General features: G+C 38.1%; 1 protein-coding gene across 1 annotated transcript in view; it reads left to right on the forward strand.

The window, feature by feature from the left end:
• Positions 1-27112, forward strand: part of KCNK2 (potassium two pore domain channel subfamily K member 2) — a 108934-nt gene that overhangs the window by 32152 nt on the left and 49670 nt on the right. Inside the window, exons 2-3 of the mRNA XM_026088852.1 lie at positions 1484-1794; positions 15440-15557. Of these exons, the coding sequence (XP_025944637.1) occupies positions 1484-1794; positions 15440-15557 (429 nt within the window). The remainder of the gene's footprint in view (positions 1-1483; positions 1795-15439; positions 15558-27112) is intronic.

Genomic DNA, 27112 nt, shown 5'->3' on the forward strand with positions numbered 1-27112 from the left:
GGGGATGTGTGGGGTGCCCGACCCTGGAGGTGTGAGCGTGGTGTGGGGTGAACGTGGGGGATGTGTGGGGTGCCCGGCCCTGGAGGTGTGAGCGTGGTGTGGGGTGAACGTGGGGGACATGTGGGGTGCCTGTCCCCTGAGGTGTGAGTGGGGTGGGGGGTGAGCGTGTGGGACATGTGGGGTGCCCGGCCCTGAGGTGTGATCGGGGTGGGGAGTGAGCCTGGGGATGTGTGGGGTGCCCGGCCCGGAGGTGTGAGCAGGGTGTGGGGTGAGCATGGGGGTTGTATGGGGTGCCCRGCCCCGGAGGTGTGAGCGGGGTGTGGGGTGAGCGTGGGGGATGTGTGGGGTGTTTTGCCCCTTGGAATGGCAGTGCCGGACGCCCGCGTGCCGCGCTCGCCTGCTGGTTCCCCTTTCCCGCGCTGGCTCCTGCCCCCGGGGATCGGGGCGGCAGGTGCCCCGGAGGCAGCTGTGCCGGGTGGAAATGCCATCGCCACCCTCACCATGGGGCATGTCCTGCCGCCCCGATCCAGGGGCCACTTTCATCTGCATTTAGACGCGGGCTTTTCCCACCAACAGCTGAGAGCAGTGTTGTGACCATTCAAAATATACTCGTAATTCCAAACAATTTATATATAGCTGGTACGGTCACCGCTGTGGCCGTCTTCCCACAGGAGACCTTTACCTGCACCTGATGTGGTGGATTCTTTTTTAGTACCTGTGTAGTTGCTGGTAATCACATGAGTTATTGAGATACTTGATAACACACTCAGCTGCTCTTTTCCTAACCTTGTGGGTTTTTGTCGCTGTAAATAAAAATACATGCTTTAACAAATAGGTGACTTTTCCAGTAAGCACACATATGTTTTAGTGGTGTTTTCTGAAAGATTAAATCAATATGCAGTTTAAGCTGGTATGATGAAGAATGTATGTTTTTATGGTTGCGCATGGGGAATTTGGAAGTGATCATGTAACTGTTCTAAGGGAACGTTTGTCAGAGTATGGGACACAAAATAGGTGAGAGAAAGAAAGATTTGTGGTTTTCTGCTACGTGGGTAATGCTGAGGTAAAATACAGCAGGAAAGCTGCTTAACAGTGCTTAAGACAGCAGAGGATGTAAAGAATCTCTGCAGCAAAATGCCACCTTATACTCATTCAAAGAAATGCAACAGCATGGGGGAAATCCTGCGTTTTGGAAGTGCTGGAGTATAAGGGGACAAACATTTTCTATAAATGTTGCAAGTGTGTGTGTGTGTGTATATATTTATATATATTTACATATGTATATATATATATGAAATTAAAAAAAAGGGTAATACTACTCAGCAGTTTTGTTGTAACATAGCATGGGATATACGTGAAAGGTTCAACTATTTAAGAGTTCTAGTYTGAAGTAATAGAATTTCTTTAATCGTCTGGCAAGAAGAAAGTTCTGAAGAAATTGACCAGCACTATAAAAATTAACTTTCTTTTTCTGTTTTATTAGTGGCGGCACCTGACTTGCTGGATCCCAAATCGGCCACTCAAAACTCCAAACCACGACTGTCATTTTCTACCAAGCCTACCGTGCTTTCTTCACGGGAGGAAAGTGATTCAGCTATTAATGTTATGAAATGGAAGACAGTCTCAACAATTTTTCTGGTGGTAGTTGTGTATTTAATAATTGGAGCAACGGTATTTAAAGCCCTGGAGCAGCCTCATGAAACCTCCCAGAGAACCACCATTGTGATTCAGAAGCAGACGTTTGTGTCTCAGCATTCCTGTGTGAATGCAACAGAGCTTGATGAACTCATTCAGGTAATCCGCACAAAAACGTACCTTGTCACCATGCCTTAAAGGACCGAATTATATATGGCAACGCTGCTGTGATAAAGGGGACAATCCTGTATTAGCAAAGCTCTGTGTTGGCCAACCAATACAGTGTTGCCTTAAGACCAGAAGCTGAGCCATAGCATTTTCATACAAAGCCTCAGGGTTGGAAAGCAATTGCTATTTTTAGGTCCAGTACACTCAATAGACAGTCTTTTCATTGAAGCCTCCCATTATGCTAATTAAGTGATTATTCATCAGCAATATATATAATTAATAGTTCACAAAGGAACTGATATATTGATTGTGCCTTACCAGGCTTGTCAATATTTGAAAAGCCTGATTCTGAAGAAGAAAATACACCATCCCTTGCCTTAAAGGAGTTCTAATTTACAGTGATTGTATCAAGCTAGCTTTCCTTCCAGTTGTATGTTTCTTTCTATTGATTTTGTTTTATGTACAGGACAGTACTGTGCACTTACTATTTTGATGTTAAATCTCAATTTTCCCCAGTTCTCAAAGGCACATCCACAACTCCTGTGAATCAGTGTGCTGCTATGAACATGACTTTATGCTTTGCAGATCGTCTGGCTCAGAACCGTAGGAAATATTTATCTGCAGTAGCACAGAGCTGGATGCAGAGCCTTATGAGGCCCTTTCAGGCTTAAATCCTGTGTTCCTGTGCTCTTACGGCTATCCGGTGGCTCTGCAGTGAACAGCAAGGTGCTGCCAGAACAAGGTCAATTCTGGGGAGAAGACCATGAAATGGGAGGTGGGAATGAACAGCCAAGAGCTGGCAAGGATCAGTCCCTTCGTTCAAGGGAGTGATGGGGCCATCTGGGTCAGCTGAGCCTGGTATGGGAAGGGGGAGAGGAGGGGGTGTCCACACACCCATGTGGGGTGGCCCCTGGAGAGGCRCCAGTTGCAGTGGGCAGCGGAGCTTTCTGGAGGTGGTTTTTAATAGCAGATCTGCCTGAGGACTTAGAAGTTGTTTTTATCTGGGTAGAGCAATCTTGCCTTGAGCATGGCATTGGCGAGGACACTTGTTTTGTTACAGTTTTAAATACAGAGCTCTGATTTACCAAGTTATCTTCATGGCACACTACTTCTGAAATTTAAAAGTAAACCAGGGAAATTTCTTGCAGCTTGTGAATTTCTTTTTTTGCTAAAAAGTGTTCTGAAAGTGGCAACCTTTAAATGACAATTAGGCAATTCCTATCTGCGTGTGTCCTGACTAGGCAAGTGTGAGAAAGTGTTGTTGCTATGAACTGTTTTGATGCTGTGTAATAGATGTTTCAGTGGTTTTACCAACAGAATGTGAGGTAAACTTTCAAAGAAATATATACACACATTCTGATTAAAATAGTCTCTTGTATCTAGTATGAATTTCACCACATAAAAGTTTTAGGTCAGATCGTGAACTTGTGAATATCAAAATAGAATTATTGAAGCGATATTATCTTACATCTTCTATGAAATGGTCCTTAAGGCAGAAACTGTTGAAATTTGCTCTGGAGTACTTAGATATTTTAGTGTTTATGATTCTCTACCCAGAAGCACAGATTGGTAATAAAAAAACACTTCATCAGCATTCAGTGCCCATTTGATGGTCTGTGTAAAAGAAATGACAGTTTCAGTACAATTAGCAGTGCACAGATACCCGTATCAAAATTAGTTCTCTTCTTTGCTAGCTCCCTTGGCATGACCAGAAAGACAAAGGGTTTATAAAGCACAGGGGTGACACAGTCTCTTGCAGCACGTCACTGAGAGATGACAGTTGTGGGAAGAATTTGCTGTGCTTGCTGCTGGAATCAATGAAAAACTGAATTTCTCCTTGTTCCGTTCCGCTTCTCGCGGTGCTTCTCAGCACCTGCCTCAGCACAGTGAGCACCACCACATGCAGGTAGAAAGGTGCTGTTATCCTCCTTTTATGGATGGAGGACTGAGGCATACAGAGGCCAAGGCCTGGTCCTGCAAGTGCATTTTGGTGCCTTTCTTCTACCTGAATAAGTTACAATGCATGACATCAAGTTGTTTAAAGATCTGGAATTAAGCGACTGGCCCAAAGTAAAATGGGAAATCTGTGGTAAAGCAGACTCTTGAATCCACTTTTCCAAGTCTAGTCTGCTGCCCTAACCACTGGGTCGTATTTCTTCTCTACTTAGTACTTTGTCCCAGAAGCTAAATTATTGGAGGACATTTTGTCTCGCTGGGTTTATGTCTGACTGTTAGTACAATATAATCCAGTGTTTCTTCAGTTTTGATTGAATGCCTGTATGAATAGAAATAAATACTGTGTGTAAGGAAAAAAGTAAATGAAATTTAAAAATTCACCGAAATATATAAAGCTGAAAATTAGTATGTACTTGAGTACTAGGAAGCTGGAATGATTAGTGCGTATGAAGAAAATTACAGAGCTTACAGACTACAATTTCCTCTTTAATCAGGTGTTTACCTTGAGTCAAATTATAATGAAATTCATTATAAACCTTTCCTTTTGAACTTAGTGTTCTGGGAATTCAGAAGCTGTTTGGCTCTGGGTTGTACTAGTCATTGCTCGAGCTGCTTATAGTGCAAGGCTCTTTCAGTCTTCATAAATTTTAAAGGCCATTTAACCTTTACTCTCAAGCAGTCTTGAGCATCCAAAACTGTTAACTGACAATACAGTGTGCGATGGCTTAGTCAGGTGAACAAATTAGGAAGACTATTTTGAAAGCATAAATTCAACTTAAAAAAAGTTGTAAAAGTGAAATGAACGTCCAATTCACTAGCCCACAGAGGCCATATAGTTTACATTTTCTTTGCTAAAATCTTCCCTATGCCACAGAGCTGATTACAATGTACAAAATTGTCAGCTGCTATAAATGCACATGTGGGAATTTTCTCTTCTCATCTTCTCCATCCTTCTTTTCTCTCATCAATAACCAGAAACCTTCCTGGCATGACAATATATACTTCTGCCAACTTTTCAGCACACAGAGTTTTATGTTTGGCTTTTGGATTCCTGAAACCATATGTTTTCACATTGTCATGTGAACATGTGGCTCCTCTAGGTGTACTTAGTGGCAAATGTATTATACTTTTATATACTTCATATTCTATGTACATAAGAAACATGGGGCAATGGAGAGCTTCCATGCAGTATAGAAGCATACATAGTTAATGAAATAGAGCACTGCTGATGGCAGCCAAGTAGCCTCAGCTGCCTCAGAGCAATGACCTGGGTTTTCCTTATAACTTTTGGGAGATCGGCCCAGTCCAGCAGCATTTCTCGTGTGCTGACAAAGAGATGGTTTCTTCATGACCTTCTGCATCTCTGACTTCCGTGGTTCAGTGCTACAGATCTCTTTCGGTGCAAACCACTTCAGTTACTTTTCTTTTTTTTACGATAAAATATGCCTGGAATGAACAGCAGCAGTGTGTGACCCTGAGACCTGATTACAGATACATCATTTTTTGATATTTCATGAGCACTTCTGTTTAGTACTCTACTTAAAAATGTGCACAAGGCATGCACAGGGTATCTGTACACCCAAGAGGCCATTTTTAAGGCAATTTCAACTCCTTTTGCTGTAGCCTGAAGCCAATATTAGCAACACTATTAACTGGATCAGTGTGCTGTCCACAGCAATGCTGAGGTCGGCAGTGCACAGCAATAAGTGGTGGCATACCTACAATCTATAACTAAGTGAATTTCCCAGGAGGGAAGCTTATGATCATGTAAATACTACCATGGAGAGTCTAATGAGGATACAACAGACCAGCAAGCCGTGCATGGTCTGATGTTAAACTCAGATTTTTAAAGTTTCAATTGGAAGGTCTTAAAAGGATCTCAGTTTTATTGACAGATGAGAAAGCAGTGGTTTGGTGGAGGATGAATAGGCCAGTGTATGGGGGTAAGGGGATGTGACCAGAGACTTTGCTACTATTTCTTCTTTTGGTTGAAGAAGAACTCTTGGCAGTTTATTGTAGATGTTTTTTGGTTTCTCTCTCTGTGCTTGCTCTCAACTTGGCCCTGCCATGCAACACAAAGAAATTGCCAGATGACAAACTGAAAGAGTAAATGTAGTTCAGTGTGGATCTTATGTGTATGAGAAAAATTATATAAACCTGATCCTCATTTACACTTCTTTACCTCTCCTGTGGAACAGTTTTTTTCCTCACCACTGAGCTTTTTGTTGGCAGAAGCTGGTAGAAACCTGGGATTAATCTAGCTATACATACACAAATAACAAGCATTAGAGAATGAAAAAAATCTCTAATTAGAGAACTTGTATCTCTGATTATTTCAGTCTAGTTCTAGTTACCTTTTGGTGTGTGATTGTTCCCTGTAGTAAACTTGTTGCCAAACATTTGAAGGTGGTGGAGACAATTTCCAAACTCAGATGCACAAAGTGTATTGCAGAGTACCTAGAAAAATCCCTTGCTGCCTATGCACCTGTGCCTAGTAGCAAATGTTAGGAGACCTTAGGATACATTGCTAACGTTCAGGTTGCATGTACATACTCATGCAATGCTGCACAACCATGAAATATGTGTATGTACATGCGGAGTTCATGACACACCTTGGGGTTAAGGGTTTGTCTCTGGGGACAGGTGAGCCTGACTGAATATGATATCCAGCTTGGTAAAATTGTTGTTATTGTTGTTTTATACACCACATTCCTTCTGTAGGAGGAAAATGAGTTTCCTTTCCCCCACAGAACTCATATTCTTCTTAGGAGTTAAGGATGTCATGAGGGATGTTGGGATATCTGAATAGTGCACAATTTGGCAATGAAAGACAMATGTTTGTCTTCCTGCCAAACAGAAAACTGATTAAAAGAAGAGAAGAACTTTTTATTTAAACATCACCTAATTAGGCATGGCTCAGCAGTTATCTATTTTAATGTTGACCTTTATAAACCAAAATGAAAAAAAAATCCTTTTAATCCTCAAGAAGAAAGTAATTTAATGTAGCACCATAAAATGTTGGAAATAAGAGAAATTTCAGTTAAAGTATTTAAAATATCTAGAGTGCCCCAGCAAGCTGGTGAGAATTATTTTTGTTATTTTAGTGAGTTAAATCTGAAATCTAATAAAGACATTTAAAGCAAAGATAAGCTGAAACTTAATACATATCTCATCTCTGGTTCTTTTAGCACAAATGTCTTTCAAATATGTTTATCCTGAAAAGCCTAACAAGTGGGAAAAATAATATCAAAACAAACAGCACAAGCTTTTAACATGTTCAAAGTGCTGTTTGTGGTAACTTTTGTCTTATAAAACCTTCGTTTTGAAAGTTAAATGAATTTTCAGGCTGCTGCACCAAGCTGTCTCAGCAACAAAGGACTTTGTAGAATTTTAAGTCCGGCCCCTTTCAGAGTATGTGGCTTCTTCTGAAAACTGAACGCCCACAGAAATGTGCTTACRTTTAAAACAAAAAAAGAATTAATGAACCACCAGGATTAGCTAAATTGATCTTGATCCCACAAGTTGATCTCCTTGGGTTCTGCGTGGGCTTTGGGGTTACCATGAGAAGAATGGCTTGCAGTGCTGGGGTCCACGTACCTATATCCCATGTCTGTTTTCATCTTRCATTTGCATTGGTTGCATTCTTCCTTGTCTGTCCATTCATCTTTTAGACTATGAATGAGACTGAAATTTGTTTTTTTCTTTGTCTCTTGAGGAAAACCTGACACAGTTATGGATGACATGGGAACAGCATTTCTTTCATCAAACTTACAGCTCCAGAATGTCATCATGACTTCTTATATGATTAATTTGTTGTTTAAAATATTTGACTTTAATTTGACTTTCTATATTTAGAGGGAGTGAGAATATATTTTACATTATGCTGCACCTCTGCCACTATTTGATTTTACATCTTTTTTATAAGATTTTTTGCAGCATGCGTCTTAGTGCCAAGAAATGAATTTTGCTGCATCCTCAGAAGTTTGTTGTTTTATTTTAGCCAGGTAAGCTCCTTGAGCTGAAACCTCTCAGAGTATGCAAGAAAACTGTTAAAATAAAGAAGTGTGAATCCTTGTTTCTCTCCCAGAGACTGGAAGCTTTTTGAGCTTGATGTATTGTCTTTGGACATAATAAATCACAGACTGAAGCAGAAGTTTTGTCCAGGTTGAGACAAATCTGAAATTTATTTATACAAATTTGAAATTTATTAGCTAAGCTTATTAAACTTAGATCAAATTTTATTTATTTTTTGAATCACAACAATTACAGGCATTCTCAGTCCTGTGAGCGGTAGTCTACAGATCCTCTGAGCAGGAACTTTTTTAAAGGAGTTTGACATGCATCAATTTTGACCCTAAATATTATTAGTCTCTCCCTTTTGCAATTCCTGCTAGCCTCCCCAAAACCCAGCAAAAAGCATCCCATGTTTATCTGGATCCTAGCCTGCAAACAGCAGGTGTTTATGCTTCATAAGCCTTAAAGCCTTGAAAAGAATGACAGATCAGCATAAAAGAAATTGATACTACAGCATATTTTATTTATTTATCTGGAGATCCAAAATGCCATTGCATCAGTTTTTTAACATTCAAAGCCATGCTGCTGCACTTCAGACATGAAGCTTATAAGAAATTGCAAATATCAGTAGTAGAGCTGCCTGTTGATTGTGGTTTGGAAACCACATGAAGTGAGTGATATTTGAAGTAATTAAAATGTGAAGTGCAGGAACTGTAGTTTGGGTTGTTACCCTACGCATATGTCTATCCTTAGTAAGGTGTCTGTCCATCAAAGCACTAGATATTCTTATCTTTAAGTATATAGATAGTCCTAACCTGTAAAATAAGATCCTGTTTCTCTTTTCCTCTTGTTGCTTYTGTAAGTATAGTATTCATCCTAGTATTTCCTGCGTGCTTCACTTTTGTCAAAAGTAACCATTCAGAAGCTGCTGTCTCATTCCACAGTAAAGTCTCCTAAGTTCTGCCTGTATCCCCCACTCATAGCACTGTAAGGTAGAGGAATATTTATTAAATAGAAGACCTCTCTAAAAGGCCTCAGTCATAAACTTACCCAGTCCTGTCCTCCACACAGATAACAACCTGTTGTGATTGACTTACTAAAACCCGGATGGGCTGCTGAAGCCTCTGGATTGTGTGTATTCCTCACTTTGGGTTGCTCTGGTTCCTGCTGTCCTCGTACAGCCAGATTCGGCCGTTCGGGCTCTACACCTGGCGCCTGGAGGAAGGACTGTTGTCAATCTCCCTCTCGCCCGGGAACATCCCCTTCACTGCACACTGGCTGATGAGAACTCTTTTCTATGGTTGTTTTCTTCACAGCAGCTAAACCAAAGGGAATTTCTCAAGCACATGCTCTTTACTCTTCATGAGCATAAGGGCAATACGGATTTTTGGAAGAATAATAAATACATCCTGCAACTATCATTGTCATTTCTGTGTCCAAGCAGCGTGGATTTTAACTCTTTTTGCTGCTACTGGTGCTTGGGCTCTTGCAGGATATATTTAGTTCAGATGAACCCTTCTGTAGGACCTAGAACCTAGCTAGCTTGAATGTATCTGAATGACAGCTTTTGTTTTTGGAAGGGTGGTAGATATGGCTCATTGGTAAGTCAATCTTCYTGAGCAGCTGTCTGAATAATTCTTCCTGTCTTAGATCTCAAGAAGCAAAGAAAGGGCCTCTTCCCTAAATGTGTATACATATATATATAAATGTATACACACACACATAAAATGTATATGTGTAGCCTGTTTGTAATGCATATTAGAAATATAAATGCATTTCAGTATGTTTCTATATACTTCTCATTCAAGCAGATTATGAACATAGGGTGAAAAGAGTTTTTCGACATATTGGGTACTAGTTTCCAGTGCAGATTACAATTGTAAGTGATACAAACTAAAAAGAAACGGGTGGGTTCACAGAATTATAATACAAACATCATTGCAGTCCCTTTCAACAGTAAGTTTCAAAAGCGTGGGCTCTTGGAGGCTTGAAAGTAGTTTGCTTTAGTGTTAAAAGCATCCCAGTGTGCCTTGTACAAAGAGCTAGGATTTCCTCCCTTGTAAACCACAGCTGAAATAGAAAGGCAGGATTCACGCAGTAGCTGTGCAATAAGAGACATATCATGACATATCATTACACTTGGAGGTGGAAGGAGAGAGTGCTCCTGCAAAGTGGCAGCAGAAGAGCAAAGAAAAAAATCCAGGCTGAGTACTGAGCTTCCAAAAAGTTGAGGCATATCTGACTTTTTGACATCGCTTGTTAGCGTATTGCCAGGAAAGACAAGCTAACTCCTGACAAGCTGGGTAACAGGAGAATACACATTCTATATTTTACCAGAAGCATAATTTGAAATGATTCTATTTTAATCTTTGGGTAGAATAGCTGAGAGTAATGAAATCTTGTGTTACATCATCTCATAAAAGTGAAGTGACTGCAGCCGACAACAAGGTACAAAAGCAAATATTTAGAGCCTCATGTGGAACAAGGTGAGGAGGATGAGAATGACTGGTTCAACATCTGCTCAGTTCTGCCCCTGTTCTCTGTATCATGCAGTGGTTGACCACCAGAGGCTACTCTTTTTCAGTTTATAAACCTCTCCATATTTCTCTGGTGGAGTTGTGAACCCCTGCTTAGTGAAAGGAGCTCTACTGCCAGTAGGCTTGCTTTTATCAGTCATCCTCATTGACTCCTCGCAGGTCCAGAGGACCAGAGATTGAGATCCCTGACCTAAGAGGATTGTCTTGTGTTTTCACAAAATAACTTTGCTGTTTTGAAAGGCTGTTTTATCTCTAATTTTGGCAGTAGAGTCACACAATTTTGTGTACTAAGCTGTTAGGATAGCCCAGCATGGCCTCTGTGTACAGATATCTGTTTGAACACAGGCAGGTGATACTACAAAGCTGATGACTGTGTAATGTATTTACCAGAAAGTGTTTCTAAATTATATAGGAAATGAAAAGCTGGCGCTCAATTAAAATGAGGTTTTATATTGTCACTCCTGTGTTCCCAGTGTTCTGATTTCAAGCAAAAAATTACGACATGAATGCAGTGCTTATGTGTCTTTGACAGCTCAGGTCCTGGTTTTGAAAGTAGCACAGGTGATGCCTGGCCTAGCCACACTGGGCTCAAGTGTCTCTGCCCCTCTTCTCCGAAGCTTTCCTAAGGCTTATTCCTGAATACAGGTGTAGATCCAGGTAGCTTGGATGTAAGGCAAGTTAGGACCTGAACACGGCTCACACCCATGCCAAAGACCTAACCAAAGTATCCACATAACTTAAAAAAATGGGAATTAAGTTCCTAAAATTTTTAGATATTTGAAAACTTTATCTCAGTTCTCTGTACAGTCAGAAGAAGCCCCAAATTTATCCATTGGAAGGATAATTAAAGAAGAGCAAATGGTGAAAAACCTATTATTTTTATTGTAATCATGTAATACTATTATTTAAATTATTGCACATAGAGGCCTTGAAGGGGCTGCCACGTGCTGGTGACCCCTCCTCTGCTCAGTCCTCAGTCATCTCATTACCAAACAACTAGCAGACAGATATACAGGGAGAAGATAAGGCAAGTAGTGAAATGATCTAGACAGTGTAAGATTTRAAGCTGTCCACATCCCTATTCTAATGCTGATTGGTCCTGTATTGCTGAAGTGAATCTGATTTTTAACTATATGTATATGGATTAAAAAAAAAATTGCCACAAAGGCTATCACTCATCTTTCTTACTGTAAAATAAGTTTTTAAAAAATCAAGAAATTTCCATATTAAAATTATATGAGGCATTTATAGGGTAACATGTGACTCAATGTTAATAAATGTACAGATTACACAGAGTTTTTGTGATTCTAACTTTCAGGATTAAGAATGCAGAGTTTTTAATGCTATTGTATAAGTTAGGATATGCCAAAGGGCTCAGACAACAGAAAAAAATTGCAAAGAATTAAAGAATGTCATGCCAAACTTGTGACAAATGAAATGGTTGTATTTGTTCTGATAGTAAAGCATCAGTTAAGAAAAAAGCCTGAAGACTGAGAAATAAAGCGACAGAGAAAACGGAATCTAACTAAGCACTGACAGTGAATAACATGCTGTTTAAACACTGAGGGTGAGATCCTGGCCCTCAGTGAAGTTAGTGGAAACCAGTTGTGTGAGCCCAAGGTTTTATTGCAAGTTAAGGAAATGTTAATATCCAGTATTTGAGGTACTTCTGTGCAGTGGTTGTAGTCAAAAAGGAGATGCTGCCCTGAAATTAGTGCACTGAAATGTACATATGATAGGAATTGCATTGTGTATTATTTTGTTCTATTATTATGCTTAGGAATAGTCTTAGATGAGGATCTGATTATAGGCACTGACCAAACTTGGAAAAAAAGATGGCCTCTAATCCAAAGATTTTAAAATATAGCTACCCCCTGCAAAATCCCCAGGCAACAYTGAAGGACTTTATGACATGGTATTATCGATTTCACTATACCAGCAACCTTACTGCTTTCAGATCTCTTGTCCATGTTGGTAGGGAAGACTTGCAGAAGAATTTGAAGGAATATAATGCGGCAGCTTTGTTGATGTTTAGGGCAGCTCCTCCCAAGCATGGCATGGCACAAGAGAAAGCATGTTATTGCATGCTGGGAAGCTTAATAACCAAATGGTGAAGAAGGCATCATCTGGCCATTTATGACTAAAACTATGTTTAAAATAAAAATGTATTGAAATCAGTAAAGGTACAAAGAAAGTCAACAAGAAATACTGGCAATAAGGAATTGTTTATGTACAATATTCAATAGATTTATTTAAATAGATAAAGATATTTATTATTTATTAAATAAGACTCCTTAGTTTGGAAATGAGACAGCTGATGGGGTCATGAATCTACTGGAGTACATGAATAAGGAATGACTATTGAAAGATTTCTCATAAGAAAGGGACTCTATAAAATTACCATGAAGGACATGAAAAGCTCAGAAAAAAAGTGCTTTTTCACACAATCCCAAATTAAATTGGAGAACTCGTTGCCGCAGAATGATTTGGGTCCCAAAATACGAGTGGGTGTACTGAGAAGCTTGTTAAGACTGCCCATCCACTGCAAAATACTGAGTGCATTACTTCACATTTTGGAACCTCTTTCTCACTGTGTGAAAAGTATTTAGACAAATTTGTGGTAAAATGATCCACCAAAAACAAGATTAACACCATGATGCAGATGCAACCTCCCACTCAGAAAGTCCCTAAAACTGTGATTGTCAGACGCTAGGAGGGTGTGTGAAGAGAAGGCATCGCTTTCATACTTGCCCTGATATATAGTCCTTTCCTAACTAGCTGTTGGTTACTAGCAGAGGCATAATAATAGCTAATTGTCTTTTGTAGCCATCTGCTGCATTTTGGTTGGTCTGACCCAACAGAGCAGATTTGGGTTAAGTTGTATCTTTTTTCTCAAGGTCTGAAGTTATAGTATCCTGTAGTTATGAAGTGCATAGCTGTAGTGGATCTTTGAACAGTTTAGGTTAACACACCCTTCATATAAAAGACATTGAGGTAGCATGGCTTGAAAAATTTGCAGTGATGATATAAAGCTCTGAAAACATTTTACATCTGGATCTGTATAAAAATTGGTCTTGTTAGACTGCCTAAACGGATGTGTTGCTCTGTATAGTGCATTCATGCAATACAATAAACTATAATAAAACGTGAATGGTCCCATAATATTATACTGATCCAATGCTTTGCCATAGGATGTTCTCACTAGGGAGCATGTTCCCATTTGCAGGTACAAGGATTTCTGATGAAAATTCTTAGTCCATTGAAATGAAACAATCCTCAAAATGTATTCAGTACTCTTTATAGTGCAGCACACTATGTTTTACAAGTCAAAGGAGTATCTGTAGTGTGTAAATAATAAAATTAATACAAGGGGTGATTTTCACATGCTGCTTAGTCTGATGAGTCCCTTCCTACACTGATGTACACAGTTGTCAGTATCGGCGCAGCTGTACTCGCTGTTGCCAAGTGGCACAGAATATACAAATGCAGAAAAAGTGTTAGTCCTCAAATCGAAAGCCAAGCTAAGCTCTCTTCCCCTTCCTTGCCCTTCTTCTTCCCCGGCAAGATTGAAAATTTCAGATCTTCGATGTCTGATTTTACAGTATTTTGAAACAAGTGAAAATTAAAACAGTTAAAGGTATAGAACATAAGACAGTGTAAAATCTATGTAAAGATACCCAAGCTGGCTTTATGTTGACAACTCTGGGTGTTGTAAATGGTTTAAGTGCGGCAGCAAAGAGCTCTGTGGCTGCAGAGATGCAGCTGTGGACTTTAAAATGGCTACTTTGTGCATCTGAGCTTTGAAAATGGCAAACTGAAAATGGGGCACTAAAGATCTAATCAGGAAAAATTGATGGCCCAGTTATTTCAGCACTGCTATTTTTGTCATTTCTACCCAGATCAACTGACTTCCATGGATGCTGTTTGGAAACAAGGATTGTTTCAGTTTCAGATTAACACCGTATTTTGTAATTGCAAAAATCGTTGCTCTTGTGAAACACCATTACTCTGAAACAGACTGCCCACACAGAAAACCGTTCTGGGCTGCCCTATTGCTGAATACCTTTATCTGCATAATCATCGCTGGACAACTTTGCCAAGCAGAAAGCTATTAGTTAAATGTTCATTTTARCATTGTACTATTGCTTCCTCTGTTGTTCTTTTCTTAAACACTAATTATCATTATAATGATTCTGATTATGAAATAAGTTCTGCTTTAAAGTTTCAGAATGAAATTATGATTTACATTCTGTAAAGTATTTATTGCAAGTTTAAAAATAATACTCTTTCTTGAGTAATAGCAGTTAACTCAAATGCTGGTATATATGTGCAATGGAGATAACTACACAGGAATAGTCTTGTCATAGTAATTTGCAGTAAGTGATACAGCTGAAATAGGAAACGTTCCAAATTTTTCAAGACTATGAAAATGTCACAAATGTCTCATGTGTTCATTTTATTTGGTAGAACTGAAGAGCTCAAGAACTACAAAGTATATAGTTTTGTAAACTTAGAGGTACACTTAATATGCATGTGTGTTTGATATCAACTCTGAATTTGTTATTAAAATAATGAAAGTTTCATGACCATAGATGTAATTGTAAATAATTATTGACTTGTCTTCTCTCCAAAAATGTTTTAATTAATTGGGGTTCATTTGATCCAAAATAATGCGTGGACATTTTTTCCTGGAAATTTAAATGACTGTGTTTTAAAAAATACATTTGCTTGCCTAACTCAATAGAGCTAAAGTGAGCAATATTTTGGGAAACTCTAATTTTAAATCTTTTTCTAATGCATATTTCTCCTCGACAAAATAGTTACAATGTTAAAAATAATTATTTGTCATCCAACTAAGATGTGTTTGTTACTGACTTTGTAGATTTTGCATTTTTCTTAGTTATCTAGAGTTTACAGCTCTACAGCTTGCTGAAATAGTCCTCTGTGTTTAGGGTATATTCTGAAGGTTAAATTCAAACCTGACTGAATGATCAAACTTGAATAGATTAACACTGATTCTTTTCTGTTTTATTGCTTGAATTTAATAAGTGACTTAATCTGTTTACTGTATAATGTATATTTTTATCATTGCTTCATGAATATTGACAAAAATCTTTTTGAACTTGCAGCAAGTAGTGGCAGCAATAAATGCAGGAATCATACCTTTAGGAAACACAACTACTCAGATCAGTCACTGGGACTTGGGAAGTTCCTTCTTCTTTGCTGGCACTGTTATTACCACCATAGGTAGGACACAGCTTATTATCTTTTTATAGTTTATGAGCTGAAACTCTTTTGATTTCAAATGTGTGCGTATATTTGTTAATGGTAAATCTTCCAAATCTGCTGGTTTAAAGTAGAGAGTTGTTATGTAGTTGTAGGGACAGAAGTGACAGTTGTCTTTAAGGTTCCCTAGATGAATTAATAATTCTTCAATAGAAGGAAAATGTTGCTGTAGATTTCTGTGAGGTGACTATAAGAGGCTGTGGAAATAATTTATGAGGAGAATTTGGTCAGCTGTGTAATCATGAATGTTAAATAGGGCATGATTTAAAACACATGTGCATTAAAACTTGACTGAGATGCACAGAATTTCAAATCTGTATAATCACGTTCTATCTTCTTGTTTTCTCTAAATTCCGAATGAGAACATTGTAAAGATTCAGTTCGGTTTAATTAAATCAGTTCAAAGTGTTGTATCGATAGGCAGATTCACACTCGAAGGCTTACTCTGAGCAAGCTTCTGTTGCATGGAGAAAAGTCCAAAGCCGTTGGGTGCTTCGTCCACGGTTTCATGCCCTGGGTCCTTTCTGCRCTGAAGGGCCTCAGTCCCTCTGAGCAGGTGTAACCAGGAGCAGTACTCGATCTTTTAGTTCCCTCCCTTTGGCTACAAGATCGTGCACTATTCAGAGATGTGGTGCAACTCTCAGAATTATCATCCGGTCATAGGAGGGGCATCCGCAGAGCTGTTTGGGAATTTGAATGAGATATCAGATGAGGAAAAGTGAGACCTACATTATGAGAGCAATGTGTAAGGAACTGTAGCACTGTTACAATGGTTACCTTTATGTAATATTTATATGCTTATTGTTAAGGAAGGGGATGTTCTCTTCAAGTGTTTTATGTACCTTTGTTCTTTCTTTAGGTAGTGTGTGCTATATTTATTTTTTGTGTGTTTGTGTATACACAGGTCTATTTATATGTGTAAATACTGTGTCTTTGTGCAATATTTCTTTCACATCTAGAGTGACTAAAATGCAGGTTTAGTGAAAACAAAAAGTGAAACTCTGACCTCACAACAAACTCATATTGATTTCACACCATCAGACCCACAAGGTAATAAAAAACAAGTATTGAAAAACGTAAATTTTTATCAGATTAGGCCAACAAAAACAACAGCCTTGAAAGGAGAGCTAGTTAGCCTTACATTATCCTCCTCTGATAGCTTAAACTTTACATGGTAAATTTAACTTCTATTCTAAAGATACATATTTATTAAAACTGATCAATATCTTTTGCAGTAGACTATGTTTTGTTTCTAAATTATGTATTTCTTACATTTTAGAATAACTTAATCAAAGCATATTATTGAAAATAAGTAAATATCCACAGTCTTGTGGAGAATGACTGTATTTCAGCATTTGTTTCAGTTCCAAATAAGGATAAAAAGTTAAACTATGAAATATGTTCAGGGAATTAAATGATTCAAAAAATTATTTTAAAACAATGGAACATTTTGTTTCACTATTTCATTTCTAGAAAAAATTTCAAGGCTTTTCTAATCAAAAAGTTTCCTGATTTAGGTTAGCGACCTGATTCTAGTGAAACATGTGTGAATCCTGCTTAGAGGAGAGAAGGGGATCTGTAAAGGGATCCAGGCCTCAGATCCACTCTTCATGAGAGGCAAGAAAACCCGGTAGGAAATATATTTGAAAATTAACCTTTCAGGTCATTTCTGCAAACTATAGTAGTCAGAGTCAGATCACCATAGACCACTCTAAATTCTATGTCAGATTTCATGACAGAAAACTGGGAAAATCTAGAGGTAGAAAATCTGTAAAATATTTTGGCTTTGGAATACTGTGTTTTTCATCAGAGAACGTTTCCGATGGGAAACTCCTAGCAGGTTACAGTTTGGAGCTTTGTTTGTTAGGACCCCAGGACTGCCGGCATACATCGATGCTTTAATATGTTTGACATTGTCTTACCTGTATAAGCCATCTTCCTGATGGTTCACAGTGCTTGCAGTATGTCAGGAAGCGGAGCTGTCGTGAAAACCCTTCAGAATTGTGACTGCCCCAGGAAAATGGTGATGAGCAGAACTGTTGGGTGTGTTTTCTCTTATTCTTTATATAATTACATATCATCAAGTGGTTTTGTGTTTTGAAACTACACTGTAATATCTGTTCTCTTCGTATATGAGTAACCTTTAGATAATGAAGGCATTCCTTCCAATCTGAGGGCATATGGCTGCCATATAACTTGATATTTTAAATTGTCAAGAGACTAAAAATGCAGATTATGAGCATCTCCAGAGAGTTTTCATAAGTCTCAGTCAAACACTACAGATATTCTCTATGGACCAAGACATGACCTTATAAATTTATAAAAATGACTTTATGGAAGTAATTTGTAAAACTGATTTTATAAATATGAATAAAATTTATAAATATTTTGTCCTTGAGACTATATACCTCAAATAAGTCCTTGAATAGAGGAAAACAGAATTATTACCATTTACAGAAAATGATAGCTTTCCAGTGTTGCAGCAGATTCTCTACCTTTCCARACCTCTTATTAGAATAATTTTACTGTGTCCTTTACCCCACACTCCTGGTGATATCTCAGAATGCAAGAAATTCAGTTGGAACCAATAGTTTGTCTATGGATAGTGTTTCCCAAACCTTTCTTTAATGATAGTTCCACTTGAAATTTTTTCAAAAAAAACAACCCCATGGATTATCTTGCATCCCAGAAATATTTGGTCCCTGGTGAGAAGGAATAATAAATATAGCAATTAGTATTGTATTTGCCTAAGCAAAAAGTTATTTTTTTTACAATGTCATCATTTTATTGCAATACCTGTAAGCATTTTAGTGAAAAATATTGATCGTGTATTTTGGTAGCTATTGGCTGCAGTCAAGAACCATCTCTAGTTTTACTGACAGCTTTCTTGTTGTACTGGACCTCATGTAGGCTGATGAAAGGCTGTCTGACGGGGACATGCAGATTTATTGAGTTAGAAGCCAGTTACCAAAAGCAAAGGTAACACTAGAGAAAGCATGATTTGGCATTTATGTAACAACTTTTTTTTTATTCTCTTATAGTCCTTAATGTTAGACAATAAATGATATGTATTATAAAATTAATAAACTCTGTTTTAACAGAACATAGTCTGTCATACTGCTGTTAGATCTTTCCTGAGAAGTGGATTTAGTTGAGAGATCAGGGTCAAACAATTTCACAAGATTCTGTGTAGAAAAGATCCTTTGTAGCTTTTTTTGTTATATCTGAGTGGGTTGGCTTTTGCTTTGCATTTATTACGGTACAACAAAATAAAACTTGGTTCAAGAAGGAACCTTGACAGTTTTGGATTTGGCTTGCTTAGGTGTTCTCATTTGTGGATATGCTTTTAGAACAAATATGGCTCATCTCAGCAAAGATGTGTTACCCTGTACACATGGAACACAGTTTCAGATAATCTTTGAGAGGGAAAAGGGATAAGAGGTGGAGATGGAAGTACTAAAATTGCTTATAACAAATATTGTTGCAGTACTGTGGATGCTGCAAAACACAAAGGATCCTCTTTTTGCTACCTGACAATGCCATTTTTCAGTTAGTTCTATTCCAAGACCACATGCCAAAAGAAAAGAAAAAAGAGGGTTGAAAAGTTTGGAAGGAAAGCAAGAAAAAATGGAAACTCAATCATAAAGCTGGAGACGGTGCTGAGGAAGAGGTAGATAATCCTTTTTTCACCTCTTTTTATTCTGAAGTTTCATTGTTGCCTCTCCACATATGTTTTTATCCTTTAGGTCRTTCCTTCAGTAAGAAGTTTAACTCAGAAGTGGGCAGATAGCCACAGCCCACGCCTCCCTGCCCCCAGCAGCTTATATTCTAGGTCTTGGGAAAATTTCCTATTGGCAAGAGAGTACGAAAGGAGACCTCTCTTGCTCCAAGCTTGAGCTTGCATCCAGGAAAATGAAAAAAAGAGGTAGACCTTCAGCTTAGTGGTCTTTTTCCTAAATGACTGCTGTCTCAGCACATAAATATGTCAGAAACAGTGTCATGAAAACCTCCACTAGATTCCTATAGGTCTTCCTCTCAATAATAGCTGTATTATTTCTGCTGTTATTCCAGCCAGTCTGCAGTGGCTTTTTCAAGCATCACAATTAGACAAATAGTAGAAATAATATTTAACAATGGCACATATAGGTTTAAATGCAATTTCACTGTGAGGAATACTTTTCTGCCCTTTTCCCACTGCCTGAACACAGGCTTTTCTTGTGCAGTCAGGACATTTTAAAAAGTCTTATTACATTGCTTACTCATTTGACTCAATAAGAAAATCCTCCTGCTAAATCTGTCCAAATCTGTCTCTTTTGGCACAATTTCACTGCATTTCTGAGATATGAAGTAACATAATAATGTGTTGATAACTAGAATGCACAAAATGTATGTTTGCTGTTATAAAAGTATTGTAGATAACCAAATGTATTATCTATTATATCAGATAATCATTATAAAGATAAAAGATTACAAATGATGTTAAAAAGTTTGTTTCCTTAGCTCAGATAAGTAAGAAGTATCACAAACTTGTGATACCATTGTTTTCTTTTTCTTGCATCTTTTTGTGCCACAAAATAACAAAGAGTTTGGCTCAGCTTTTCTTGTGCTTCTTCACATAATTTTCAGTAAAACAGAAACAGTAACAACCTTCTTAAAAAATTCAACTTTACATCCTCAAGTTTTCCCCYAAACTTCCCCCCAACAAAAGAAGACATTCATATTATCTAGAATACTGTTTGTAACCTTTTTTCAATTAGCAGGCCCCTAAAATTTTGCAGGGGAGGTAGGGACTCCTATGCTGAGAACTTAGGCCTTTATTAATCACCTTTTGTGGTTTCCATAGAAGTAACCCACATACACCAAAGGGTCCATGGACCACTGGAGCAAAAAATGTTCTGGAAGGCAGTTTACCTTTGTTCGGTGTAGAGGCATTCAAGGATGAACATAAAAGTGGAAGCAGTTAAGGCTGAACATAAAAAATTCATTTCAAAAGATTGCTGCAATTTGCCTACCTGAATATAGATGCTGGGATTTTTGTAGCTTGTATGTTTGAAAGGGAGGAGAGAAAAGCAAGCAAATGCACAGGTGACTGAGGAAGGGGTTGGTGAAAATCTCCTAAAAATAAATAGCATAAAATATATTTGGCTAAAGAATATTCTGATATGTTATTTTTCCCATCAAATTGTCATTGAAATCTGCATGGGCCTATTACTTAAACAGTATTGGTTRCATGGTGGACATTGGAGTACATGGCTTTTGAGGACCTGTTTTTCCAAAGGCTCCTCAACTCAAAATAATCTTCCTTGGTTCCCTTTCCAAAGCAACAGATAAGGTATCATTAAGGCAGAGTCATGGATCATATCCTCCACTAACAGCTGGGGTGTGTATCCAGATTTCATATAGCTTCCCATATGGGTATTTCTGGGGGAAAGCTGAAGATAACCAGTTGATAAGACCAGCTGCAGAGCACTGCAGAGACAATGTGGCTAAGAGTTAAGATTTGTGAAAATGTGATAATGAGAGACACGTTAATAAGATCACTAGGTAATGGGGTGGAAATGTTCCTTCCATCTCTTACTTTGTAGAGGACTCCACAAAAACCTTCTGTTTGTCTTACAGTGATTTCATATCATCCCTCAAAATGTGTTATGTTTTTAAATATGTATATCTCATCTGATCAAATGTCAACAGAAAGAACTATTTTCTAAAAAAAACCCAAAAACTGAGATTTCTTCAGAATTCAGTCCTTCCTCTAGGTCAGTGTTATGCTTACCTTCCCATCTCCACACTGCAGTTCTTACAGAAGACATGAGAGTTAAAATAGCGTTTTTGTCTCTCTTTTTTCCATTTTAGTTTTTCTCCTTTGCTTTTTATTGCTCCTTTAAAAAAGTGTCTGAATTTGACCCAGTTATTAGCAATTGACAAATAGGGGTTCACTCATGCTCTGCAGAGACCTGTTAGGATTTGGCAACTGAATTCTCCAAATATTTCATCTGTACTGAGTATGTTCTCTCCCAGGACAATGGAGACTAAGCAAGATTTCCTCTGCACTTATTTCTCCCAGGACCAGTGAGTAAAGAGTATATTGCCCTCTATTTTCTCCTCTATTTGTTCAGGCAATATGAAACAGGGCTTATCTGACTTGAATGCTGAGGAAACAACTATTGGACTGTTCAGGCTTCAAAAGTAATAGATTGGGATAAGACTGCCGGCAGGTAGAGAACCTGGAACCGTGGTCTGGTGGAGGAAGGACTATGGTGAAAAGCTGAAAGGAAATGATACCAGCTGAAGAGTTCAGATACAGGGAATGAGAGCTTGTATATCAGAAAAAACGTGAATTGAATAGGCAAATCAGAGAAAAGAAATTGAGCCTCCCCAATCAAAAAGACTGAGACTAAGAGAAGGAGAGGGCCAGGTTTTGCCAGGACATGCCCAGAATACTTAAGGTTAAGGTTTCCCCTGAAAGTTGAGAAATACAAGATTCCTTGTGCTGCCCAAAGTCAAGCCACTTGTGAGTTTATTTGGTGATACACAGCTCAGCTTTAATTACATAGATATGTGCTAATTTTTTCTACCAGCCCCTTTTTGATACGCAAGCACCTGGTAAAGCACAAGCACTTGTATGTTCTGTGGGCCACACTCATAATAGAAAGGATGAGCTATTTCAGGTGGTATTGTAACTTTAAATTGTTAGCTATATTAGAAAAGCTTRGGGTGATGTAGCCTCTTAGTAGTGTGAATGTACAAAGGAATTCTTGTTGACCTGATGAATTCTGTATTCTGGAGAGGAAACTTTGTTATAAAGGGATGTTGCCTCTTCAGGGAAGGTGGTAGCATCAATGACATTTCGTATCACTTATCGTATCTTTTTTTGCACTGATCTTTTTCACACATTTTGGTTCTTTTAGTCCTGATTCAGAGCAATATTAAGTATTTACATTTCTTGTAAAACTGAGTTTCCAAATAAGTTTATGTTCTGGAATATTTTTCCAGCCATCTGGAATGTTTTTCAACATGGATGTGATTTCATTAAAAATTGTTTTTTTCAAAATATCCTTTTGTTTTCATTGATAAACTTCTGGGCAGCTCTGATAGTGTTATGCTGGTGTGGTGTTTATTGATGATTGAACCTTGCAAAGGGAGGAGGAGGAAGACGGACCATTTTTGCACTTTGATGTGCTTGCACATTCTGACTTTTTAATCTTTTMTTTTCTCCTCAGAATTAGCAAAAAGTTGTGTTAAAACTGATTGCTAGGTATGCAGCTTTCCATCATTCTTCTGCACCTTCCATAATTTCCTAAACAACAGACTATGCAGAGCACAGTTCTGCAGAAGTCTTGCTGTGGAGTGAAAAATGTCAAATTGTCAATTGTGACACATTCTCCAATTTACACTGCAAATGAGCACTGAAATTTTCACAGCTTACTCTGTTAATGCTCGTGTGCTAATGGAACTGGATTTTGTTTTCTTTATTTAGATTTCTTGCCACCAGCTAATCAGTCTAGAGTTTCTGAGCCTCCTTGTCATGTCCARTTTAATTCCAAGTTGCAAGAGCTTGTTTATATCAACAAAGGAAAGGCTACTGGGAAGAACTGCTGAATATCGTTACATTGTTTGCAGACCGCTTGTAGGAGTGAAATTATTTCCTGCTTCCCTTTTTGTTTATTTTAGTAATTGCATGAGGAGTGGTGCAACTAACCATGAGAATCTCAAATCCTGTAAACAAACAGAGGCAAAGGATTTGGGATCTTCAAAGAAAATTCAGAAAAAAAGCAAATGTTTTGTGCTTTATTTCTAGTAAGCAAATAACAAAATTGGAGCCTTTGAGTCACTGTGTGTGCGTAGGGTTTAGAGGTCAAAACAAAAGCACCTGTACATAGTATCTCTCTCCCCCCAGGACGATCTATTGGTAAGTTCCCCTTTGACCATGTTAAACTGTTTACCATCCTGGCTGCTTTATTCACAGCTGTTTGCACTTACTGTTTAGTTGAGTTGCTAAACAGGACCAGCTTTTAAAAAGAGAATGGCAGCCCTAATCAAAGCCAGACTTTTGGGAAGCTAACAAAATAATGTCAGTGTCTTGGGCAGTAGCCTCTTCTGAAAATGAAGCTGTCTCAACTGGAGTTCCTGCCTACTGATCACCTTTGACAGTAAGGCCCTTACTTAGATGCCTTTAGCACAAGTCCTGGGCTCTGAAAAACTGAGAATCTCCTACTGAGCAGTTTTACAAGTCTGGTGAAGTCTGGCCAATGCCATATTGGTTTATGAGCAATGAGAGCCTGCCTAATGTAATCCCTATACGTGTAGGGCAGTGGCTAGTGCTCACAGAGAGTAGCTGGGTCTGGATTGTCCAGCATGGTACCGAATTGGAGATCTAGGACCTGCTGAAGCAAAGGCCCACTGGGTCAGCATAGCTCCCTCTTTGCTCAGGTGTGTGTTTGCAAGCTGGCTGTAACATCCCTAGTAGCTGTCACCTAAGTCCTGAGCTGGCTTTACACAGTGTCCTTGCCAAATGGACCACAAAAGTAGGAGATTCTTAGGCTGCGTCTGGGTTGGGAAGGTACCTGCATCAGAGAAATGTTTAAAAAGATGTGCAAGGAACTGGACAATAAATAAGGGTATAATTCTAATGTATATTTTATCAATTTGTTGCTCATTTGGAAGTGAGGATTACCTCAGGCTTGAGGCTGCTTGTTTTAGGTCAACATGATACTAAAATGCAAGTTCAGTTTCACTGCATTTCTCCATGATGTGTGGCAACCTCTTGAATGCATAAAACAGTACAAAGAACACCTGTTTTCTTTGTTATTTTTTATTTTAGTGATGTAGCTGGGGAAGCACAGGACAGAACTTAGTTCTGTGAAGTTACAAAAATGCTTTTCAGTCGCTGTTTCAAAGACACACATGGCATCAAAAATGTCAAGCTTATACAACCTGATATGAAATAGTACTTCTTAAGCTGATGGATTCTATTTCAATGATATTTAAAAGATAACTACAGTTTTTGCAAAGAATATGAAGAGTAAGTCAGATTGACAGCCTAGAAGGGCTTAAAGATTTCTTGAAGAAAAATCATCTGCTGGTAGTATAAAATCTGATGTGTTGTGCCACCAGCATTATGAAATAAAATAGCATTWAAGTATCACTATAGTACATTAGCATTTTATAAAAGTATTTCTTTTTTATACACTGAGAGCTCTATTTTATAGTTCTCACATTATTGCCAGCAGCTTGGTTCCATTAAAAAAACAACTGAAAAAATCAAAGGGGAAGCTGGGTAGAAATAAAGGCAAAGGGGAAATTAACAAAATCCATTAACTTTTTTCAGTGAGTCTTTTGCTGTCTTGAATCCTCTGGTGCTTTGGAAAAATCTCACCTTCTAGTGTTATCCTTTTCGCAAGTTCTGCGTCAATAGGTCTGATAGTAAGCAAAGATCTAGGTAGCTGAAGGCTTGATTTGCTCAGATCTCAGTGTGGGATAGAAATCCAGATTTTCTGGTAGAAAAGTTTATTTGTACAGTAAAATACAGATAATTTGCATATGCAATGCTTCAAGTGAAGACAGAAAAATTTTTAAAAACTACGAGTTGGACTGCTAATGCAAGTGAAATCGTTGGGTACCAAAGTGTACCGAACTGTTGGGTATTCTGATGACTTCAGTTTTTCACTTGGGAGTAAAGGAGACATTTGCAGAACACACTTGTGAATTGATAGTTGGTGGTAAAAAAAGACTCATGAAACACAAAGCTTAGGTGATAGCACAGAAAAATCTTGTATTTGCATTATCTGCCCTTTTCTGGTCATGCTGAAGTTGACCAATGAAGACACCTTTCCAGGTGTGTGTGGGGAATATAGGAAAGACAAGTGCCTGCTACACAGTAGCTAAAAATAAATATGTGGGATAATAAAACAGCCTGTAAAACTGTACATGATGAGTTGCTCTTTTTCTCTAAGTACTCTTGTATAGAGTACTATTAGTTAAAATTTTAGCCTGGACTAGTGCAGGAGGAGGATGAAAAATAACATCTTTTTCCTTCTAGCCATTTTACTTTCTGAAAGTCATCCTATTCTTGCTAAGGCAATCTCAGATTGAATTTTATTAAGAGAGGTAATTAGAAATACTCTTTGATATTACTAAGAGGTTAGCATTTATCTTTTGCTTTTATTAAGGCTCTGTGTGGGGACAAATCTCCAAGTAGTGTTACTGTTGGAACTTCACTAGAGACGTGCTTTCTCTCTTTTCCAGCGCTGGTGTGGAATTCTGATGTTTTTTTGCTGTTCTGGTAACCAGGGCCTGGAGAATGCCAAGTACTGCACAGTTGAAGAAAAGACATTGCTATGAAACATTTACAGTAAAGATGCCCATATGAAGTAACCATACAAACTGTAAATTCAAGCCTCACTTGGCAGACAAGAATATGATGGGTAATCATAGACCCAGTTAGATCTCCGTCACCTGCAGTGATCCTTACTCAAAGTCAGACATTCCACCTGAAATCAGTGTAATTCAGTATGCTCAGATACAGTGGATATGTAAGTATTACTTTAATATTTAGATGAATAAGCAAGAAGTATCAAGCAGTCTGAGCAAGAAAAAGCATTCCAGTTCTGAGAATTAAAATACCATAGAAAATCCACCAAGGCTAAATTTTTTTTAGTTTGATTATTCTTTTTTTTCCTGCTTTGAATGTAACTGCATTTTTTCATTCCACAGCACTTGCTATTCTTTTCTGTTTGAGATACTCTAGTGAGATTCTCAGTTTAAATGTATATTTAAATTCTAGTAACCAATATTAAGACTGTATCTGGCTAAGGATGATGATATTGGAAAACATTGAAGGTGGTTCTTATCTCCAAAAATGTCACAAAGGTGACTGAAAGTGTAACCAAATGGAAGAATTAGGCACTTCACTCTGTGGTCTGCTCTCAGCTCTGATAGCCAGACTCCAGCTTTAACTTGGATAATTGCTGTCATCAACTCCTGCTTTATAGATTTTCCTTCTTACTTCATTTATCCAGATATATAATCTGAATTAAATACTTCTCAGGAATGTCTTGACAATATTTGCCGCTTGGGGAGCTAGCAAATAAACTCTTTTCTGTCCCTGATGTTAGTTGTACAACTTACTTTAGTTCAAAAAAGTTTTCTTTTGGTAAAGATAAACACTTGCAGGACTAGATCCTTTGTATTACATTCTAGTATTTTGTTAATCCATGAAAACTTCTCACCATCTTGGGAGACTGGATAGAAAGGAGATATGCTCCTCTTACCTACACTTGCTGTTTCTTCTTGTCCAAAATCAGACTATTTTAGTTGTGTCCCGCCCCCCCCCCAACCCCTAGGATTAGTCATAGTGAGAGCTATTGGTCAACCTGTAGTTTTTTGCAGACTTTCATTCTTAAATTACGTCCATTGGGCTATATATTACTAATGACTTGCTCAGTTTACCTGCATTTTCTGGGTAGTATGGCACAAAGTACTTAACAGAAAAAACATGGATGGATGACTTCAGTTCA

This window comes from Apteryx rowi, unplaced genomic scaffold (genome assembly GCF_003343035.1).
Source record: "Apteryx rowi isolate R43461 unplaced genomic scaffold, aptRow1 scaffold_79, whole genome shotgun sequence".
Taxonomy (NCBI): domain Eukaryota; kingdom Metazoa; phylum Chordata; class Aves; order Apterygiformes; family Apterygidae; genus Apteryx; species Apteryx rowi.